This window comes from Temnothorax curvispinosus, unplaced genomic scaffold, assembly GCF_003070985.1.
Source record: "Temnothorax curvispinosus isolate PA1 unplaced genomic scaffold, ASM307098v1 QBEX01014249.1, whole genome shotgun sequence".
Classification (NCBI taxonomy): Eukaryota; Metazoa; Arthropoda; class Insecta; order Hymenoptera; family Formicidae; genus Temnothorax; species Temnothorax curvispinosus.
In genome coordinates, this window is record NW_020224029.1 from 89,511 (window position 1) to 96,995 (window position 7,485).

Below are 7,485 nucleotides of genomic sequence, written 5' to 3' on the forward strand. Positions count from 1 at the left end.
GAGAAACGCAGGATTTTATCTCGTCGCAATTACATCTGTAATTACAAATTATACTCCGTTTGCGCGCGCTATATCGCCTCACAGGAATTGGCAAAAAAACAAAAATTAACAATATAGTCCAACATACAGACGTATATAAAATACAAGTAACAAGAGAGATAAACATTTCATAACATACGGTGAAATATATAAAACATATATGTATATATATACACGACGTAATCCTGTCCAATATAAATTTCAATATAAATTATATAGAATATATTCCTATCTAATAATAAGTTCCTCGATCTGTTAACGCACGTAACAATCACTGTAAACTAAATATATCATCGCACGTTTGCGCAAAATAAATCATGGTATTTTAGTTCTCCGGTTTTACATCTACTTGTGTCATTCCAACAGACTATAAAACGTTGCACGGTGCCTTCCTAAAGATACGTATGGAAGATACGACATTATTAACTGTACGGGGAATAAAATGAGATATCGATGCATACTCATCGTTCTTCGTTATTTATAGACAAGGTAGATTTATTGCGCTGATAGCGCGAGTGACATTGCGAAAAACGTCGCCTTTTATCACGCAGGTTCTCATATCAGACAAGATTATCCGAATATATCCGTCTGACTTCCATCTCGTTTCTTCCGGAAAACAATGTGCACTGCGGGTGTAGAATTTGAAATTTTTATTATACGTGTGTCCTTATTTTTTCTCTTTTTTTTTCATATAAGTATACATATGCTTACGCTAGGTGCATGTTTCGTTTAATCGCGTGCATGCAGATAATCCTTTCTATTCCTAGTTAACAGCGGAATTGTATTATGTTACTGAAATATCGTATCAATATATATATATGTATATTATTTATATTACGATGCTCTTATATAAAATGCGAAGATTTTTAATGCGACCGTTGTTAAATCAATTTCGAGCGTTCGCTAAATTATAGATCTACGCTTGGGTATGGTGTGTCCCCTCGCAGTTATGACAATAATATATTCCAGACTTTTTGCAACATTAAAATTAATGTTCTACATTTCTTATAAGTATCGAAGGTGAAATATAATAAGGTGATAACGTTTGCGATAACGTTAAAATTATCGATTGCACCAATTATAAATTGATACGAGTCATAAGAACGAATGCGCGGTAGCAACAAATAACGTGAAAAGAACGTAAGAGAAGTCTGCATACTCAAATTTCGCAAACGCAATCGTTATGGTATTTCAATTGTAAATGCACTTCGCGATCGTGTTCCCTATCCGCTTGTCTCTTTTTTTCTTTTTTTTTTGTAGGAGTACGCTTATCCGTAGGCGATAAGTACTAATTAGATTAGATATAGCACTACATTATTGCAGAAAACATTGTGTAACGGGTATATCGACGTGTAATCTTTAGCTCGATATTAGGAAGGAATAAGTATCGTGTTACGCTAATAGTAATCCGCTCGGCTTAAAGCTGTAAACCTATACAAACAAGTAGCAGCCGTATTTTCAAATCAAACGAACGCAAGAAACAGAAAGGACCAAGGGGAGAAAAGTGGAGAAGGAAGAAGAAAAAAAGAGATAATTATGAACTGTACCAATTAGACGTACACTACATTCGTTACCTTAATAAATTTGGCAGTGCAAGAGTGACAAATGATGACGGTCATACTTGATCGTCATAATTCCTTCGCCGTAAAATATCGGAAAAAAAAAGAATTGAAGTGAAATCGTATTAACAGTCGTATTATAAAGAAACAAAGGAAAGTTATTGTTTAAATAAATATAAATTATATACATCGAAATAATGTACAATACTTGCTCCTTGCTTTATTAAACGAGAGAACATAATTAAGCGTTTGTTGTTAAATTATCCTGAGGTAGGAAAGAACAAAAAATTTGTCGATTCAGTATTGTTTGTAGTCAGTATTATTTAGGCTTTTAAAGCCTAAAGTCTATAATAATCTTGGTTAATTTGTAGTAAGAATATCGATTTTTGAAAGGAAGAGATTTACAAAGTACACAAAGTAAGAGAAATAAAGACCGTAGGCTCTATTACTTTACAACAACAAAAAAACAACGACATTCTCGGTGTAATACTCGCCAATATCTGACAGTAAGGCTGTGTATTTAATTAATAAAAAATAATCATGAGGATTACGACGTTCGAAATAATCGTCTCTCACATTCTTGCATACCGTGATTCTCCATGTGACTTCATGGATACGCTAACGATTTAAAAAGATGTAGTAAATAAGGTAAATAAGAAAAATTGCACGAGGAAGCAATGATAATACGGGCCAATTACATCTAAATATAAAAATGGAACTACTTTATAGTTTCCACTGAAAATAGAGTGTGACTCAATAACGAATACGCATGGTCTGGGAATATCGTTGCCAGAAAATAACGCAAGTAGAGCGCAACTGATCAGCGTAGATCCGGATTATCATTAATTTGCTTTTTTATACGTAACAATACTGTCGTGTACCACTGATCCAATCTTGAAATTGAATCGTATTCCTTCACCGCTTCTGTGTAACCTTCTAGATTCTGTTCCTCCAAATGCTCTATCAACGTCTACAGATGTACAATTCAACAAGTTATCAAATAGTATATATATATGTAAAAAAAAGAGACAAAGTTAACTTAACGTGGGCACGTACCTTAACCAGTTTGTATTCTCTAGAATCTTGAAAAGCGGGATACTGCTCCTGATAACGCTCGATCGCGTGCTGGGCGTTTAACGAGTCCACGCACAAGTGGCACAACGCAGCGCGGAAGAAGTAATCCTTGGCGCTGTATTTTAGTAAAGAACTTTCTAATGCCGCGGAAGCGACCTGCAATATGAAATGACAAGATTCAAACATTCGCATTCGGATTAATAAATGGAATTATTAATGTTTATAACGCGCTGTCGCGCACGTATGCGAGAGAGATGCCTTCGATTTTTACCTGCTCATAGATCCGAATGGCTTTATCGTAATTCTCAAGTTGCGCGGCGTACTGCGCGACTTTCAAGAGACACTTGTTCGCGGAGGAGTTACTTTCCTCGCCGCGGAAATAGTCCGCGGCCTGCTCGTAGTGGTGCACCGCGCGCTCCAAGTCGACCGCCTCGCTTTCATAGATCTCGGCTATACTTTGATGATGCTTGGCTGCCATCGTAAAACGACCCATGTCGGTATAAATCTCGATGGCTTTCAACAGGCAGCTGATCGCCTCTGTAAGGACGAAGAAGCAAGGATACGTTACATTAATTTCGGATATCTTAATCACCAGATTCTCCACGATTCAAACAAACTTATTCCCATAAGTTACCGTTTGTATCGGACTTCTTGAAGCAATTGGCAGCGTCTACGTAATTACTAGCCGCGTCGTGACGACTACCCGCCTTCGCGTGTAACTCCCCCGCGTCATAAAACGCCTTCCCCGCCGAACTCCACTTCTTTGCCATCTTGAACATGTTCGCCGCCCGTTGGTAACATTCCACCGCTTCCTCGACCTTCGACGAGCTCCTGCAAAATTGAACATTGCCTCGTGTTACGATGCAAGGTACAACGACACCAACGCAGTGGACTTTGGTATCTTTCGACGACACAATGGGTCTGTTTTCTATTGCTCAACTAGCTGCACTAGTTCAGAGTTTATCTTTTTCCTTCCAATGTGGAGTAAAAATGATAAACTCTGAACTAGTATAGCCAATTCAGCACTAGAAAACAGACCCAATGGGTGTTTTTTTCCATTTAGTATCAAAGTCGACACAAACGTCAGCTATCTCTCTTGGCATTTAATGAGTGACAAAGACAGAACGAGACTTGTGTCGACTTGTGTGTCAGTAAATGGAAAGCACCCAATATCGGTCGAAACGAGACTCTTCGATGAAGGGTATGAGAGGATCGCGATTTCCAGAGAAGCAGCACGAACGGACGGGCGGTTTTACAGATCTTACGGACAGCAATAAGTACCGTTCACAGATGTCACGTATTGACACATGTCCGTGGCGTACGCACGCACGGGGGGGGTGTCGCGCGACGTCGGAACGACGTAAAAACGGAGTCGCAATAACGCGCCACCGAGGACGGTGAGGACGTCGTGCGGTTCGCGACCCGCGATCCGCGATCGAACGACGCGGGATGGTAGCGCAGGGGTGGAAGGGGGGGAGGGAGAATAGCGAAGGTACACGCGCTCGCGGATCGGGCGAGTTCAAGTGGCAAATCGATCGTCTCACCCGAACAGGGTGCCGAAGAAGCCCTTCGACGACGACAGCTTCCTCTCGGCCTCCGCCACCAGGTGCAACGCCTTCTGCTCGCTGTCGGCCATCTCGGCGGACGTCGGTCCGATTGTTTTCTTTCCTTTCCGCCCGTATACGAAGCCCTCTCAGGCCCGATTCATCGACTGCAAACTGCAAGTCAATAGATTTTCACCTGATCTCGCCGACGCGTACCCGTACCCCCGCGACCTCGCGACGTCACTAGGCCTAGGCTCCAAGACTGTCCCAAGAATCGCGGAGACGGCCAACGGCGAGGGTGTCTGTCATTGCCGTCAGGGTTGCCAACCCTCCCCATACCCCCCCCCCCCCCCCCGATCAAGACTTTAAAGGTAAAATTTCATGAGCAGTGAAAAGCAGCAGCAGATCGTACTGATTGGCTGCAAAATAGAGAAGTTCTCGAGTTTCTAAAACTCCTCTATTTTATAGCCAATCAGTACGACCTGCTGCTGCTTTTCACTGCCCATGAAATTTCACCTTAAAGCAGGGTACACAAGGTATCGCGCGACATTTGAAAACCGGCAACCGCAAATTGAAGAAATCGAATTGATATAAAAAATATAAAATAATATTATCACATAAAACAACTTTTGTTACAACAGACGTATGTTATTGAAAACACAATTAATAAATCTCTGTTATATGGCCCAGATTCGGTTCTAAGAATATGTCTTACATGAAAAAGATAAATATAAAAGTAAGATTTGTATTCATTTGTATTTCTTTCAAAAAATGAACGTTTCCATTGGACGTAGACGTGCACTCCGAAGTTAGCGGAATTCGGTGCGGCGAGGTCCGACTGCAAAGTGCGATCGCGAGCTGTATGTAGTACGCACTGTACGGAGTACAGTTGGCAATTGACTTGCGCTTCAAGCTTCAAGCAGAGCGTGCTCGCGCGCAAATTACTCCGGCCTTCCTTCCTTCAGTTCCTTCTTCTATTCGGATCTACTTGACAAACTGACGACGGTATACGCGACGCGTTGATCGATCGGTCGGACATGTCGTTTCTATACAGGCAGGAGATAAAATCGCTGCAGGACGGCATGCCGAACACTTTCGTAATCGGCGTGATTATAAACAGCACGAACGTGAGAACGTTCGACGCCACTCAAGCCAGGTGTACGCATCTCCGTCGTATTCTTTTTCTCTTCTTTCCTATTGCACATTCTCGCATTTAGAACGAAGATACGGATAAAGAGATTTGGAAACGTATGGACTCTGATTCGCGGAAAATGTCCTTTTTTTACGGAAAAGCTTGCTGAATTACGCGTTGCGTCATTTCGTCGTTCACGAACGCGCGTTCGATTTTCCATTAAACGTCCGTCGCGTCGTTAAAATTCGAGAAATTAACGAATAACTCGGATAAATTGCTTTTATATTAAATTTTTGATTTTTTAACTTATTTCATACTAAATGAGAAAGAGAGAGAAGAAACTTTTGTTCCTCCGTTTTAATTATTTTGTCGATTGTTGCAGTTAGCAATGGCGAACGTAGCGTGTGGACATTTACTTTGCGCGACTCCGAGGAGGATTTTATTAACGTCACCGTGTGGGGTGGCACGGAATTCGTGAAGAAATTATCGACCACGTTTAACATCGGGTCCGTAGGTAAATATTTTAAAAATAAATCTCCCATAAATTACAAAGAGCCGCAACGTCATCATCGTGCACATTTGCAGTATATCATTTTGAAATTAATATTTTCTAATTAAATTAAGCGTCATTGATCGGGCCACTGTTAGGGAATCGATATTAATTTAATTATTTAGTAATTGTTATTTAAAAAATTATATCAAGATATGTATGCAATTTCCCTTTGTTTTAGATATTTAATATATATTCTCTATATAATTTCTATTTAATTCAAATTATTTCACCATCATGTATAAATATAAACAGTTAAATATAAATATAATATCAATTTTCGTGAATAGAAAAAAGATAATTAATTTATGTTTCAAGATTTATAGTGAAGTCTTGATAAAGGATTCGAGTGTCTGTTTCACAGTGGAGGTGATAAGTGCGAAAATCGTAAAACGCAATCCCAACGATAGGAACGAGCAATTCTCGCCGTCGACTTCCAGCCCTTTCACCCTAATTGTGAACGAGGGTACGGCCCTTGTACAGAATCACGACGCGCCGACTCGCAAAGGATACGAGGATCTACTAACGCGGCCCGTAAAAAGCGTGACCTCCGCGAAAAGCCTGAAAACGATTTTGGACAACATAGAGGCACTGTGCGATCGTTTTGTCGACCTTCTGGTGGTCGTTACGTTTGTAAGTTGCAACAAGTAAAGTGTCGAGTCCAATCAGACATCGCGTTTCTCGTGGGCTAATGGAAAAATAGACAATTTATTTAATCGTAAATTAGAAATTATCACAAATCTGCAACTATATTTCTAAAGTTCCGAATTCTCTCAAGTGAGCTCAACACAAAAATCTTCAGCTGCTCCAACAATTAAAACTGTCACCTTGTTACGTTCGTGATTATAATAATCTATAATTATATCGATTAAACGTACTGCAGATCGCTGACGCGCGTCATATAATGACACGGGACGGACGAGCTCTAACGTGTCGCAGTTTCGAGATCGCGGACGGATCGACGGACAATACGGTGTCGTTGATGCTGTGGGATAAGGACTGGATCGAGAGATCGGCCCTTTGGGAACCGAAGAAGACAATGCTGTTCCTGATTGACGCTCGCATTGCATTTGACGAATATAAAAAGAAAACGACGTTGAGTATCTGTATGTTGAAGATCTGATTTCGACTTTTAATATAATATTGATTAATCAAATTTCTCTTAAAAAAAATAAATAATAATCTGATAAAGGGCCATGAAAATCTCCGAATAAGATTCAAATATTTCTTTAAATATTTGATAGAGCACTATATAAATTAATGTGTCTCAATGTTTATAAAAAATTCTTTTATTTCAAAATATAAAACAGTTCCTTTTTAAGTTATTCAAACAATAGAGAAATGGCGATATATACGTTTTTCAAATTCAATATTCGGATATTTTCCATATTGGGGAAGCGCACTATATGAATAATGGAAAGACTTGTTACTATACTTTCGCAATATTCGTCTCTATTGCACGCAGCAAGACGAACGTTGATCACGGAGTGTCTAAACGTACCGCAAGCCGTAGATATTATGACCGCAGTGCAACATTATGATCCTGATTCCGTATGTAGCGACCCGTTCGCCGTACCAAATCGTAAG

At 40.0% G+C, this 7,485-nt stretch overlaps 2 protein-coding genes across 2 annotated transcripts; one reads left to right on the forward strand and one right to left on the reverse strand.

Moving 5' to 3' along the window:
* Window positions 1-1,451: 1,451 nt before the first annotated feature.
* On the reverse strand, window positions 1,452-4,521 carry LOC112464465 (alpha-soluble NSF attachment protein). Its single transcript, XM_025031456.1, has 5 exons — window positions 4,217-4,521; window positions 3,307-3,503; window positions 2,944-3,209; window positions 2,655-2,828; window positions 1,452-2,568 (listed from the first exon to the last, which is right to left on the reverse strand). The coding sequence occupies exons 1-5, from the start codon at window positions 4,306-4,308 to the stop codon at window positions 2,419-2,421; spliced, it is 879 nt and encodes a 292-aa protein (XP_024887224.1). The 5' UTR covers window positions 4,309-4,521; the 3' UTR covers window positions 1,452-2,418.
* Window positions 4,522-5,157: 636 nt separating this feature from the next.
* LOC112464457 (meiosis-specific with OB domain-containing protein-like) lies at window positions 5,158-7,470 on the forward strand (the record flags this gene model as incomplete). The annotated part of the gene is made up of 5 exons (XM_025031442.1): window positions 5,158-5,374; window positions 5,731-5,862; window positions 6,263-6,531; window positions 6,782-7,004; window positions 7,364-7,470. Coding segments are annotated over exons 1-5 (852 nt in total), but the record flags the coding sequence as incomplete, so codon positions are not given.
* Between the last annotated feature and the right edge of the window lie 15 nt (window positions 7,471-7,485).

Coding starts and splice junctions, on each gene's coding strand:
- LOC112464465 (XM_025031456.1), bottom strand. CDS start 4,308: ATGGCCGACAGCGAGCAGAAGGCGTTGCACCTGGTGGCGGAGGCCGAG. Junction 3,504..4,216: donor TTCTTCGGCACCCTGTTCGG/GTGAGACGATCG, acceptor TCAATTTTGCAG/GAGCTCGTCGAAGGTCGAGG. Junction 2,569..2,654: donor GAGAATACAAACTGGTTAAG/GTACGTGCCCAC, acceptor GTACATCTGTAG/ACGTTGATAGAGCATTTGGA.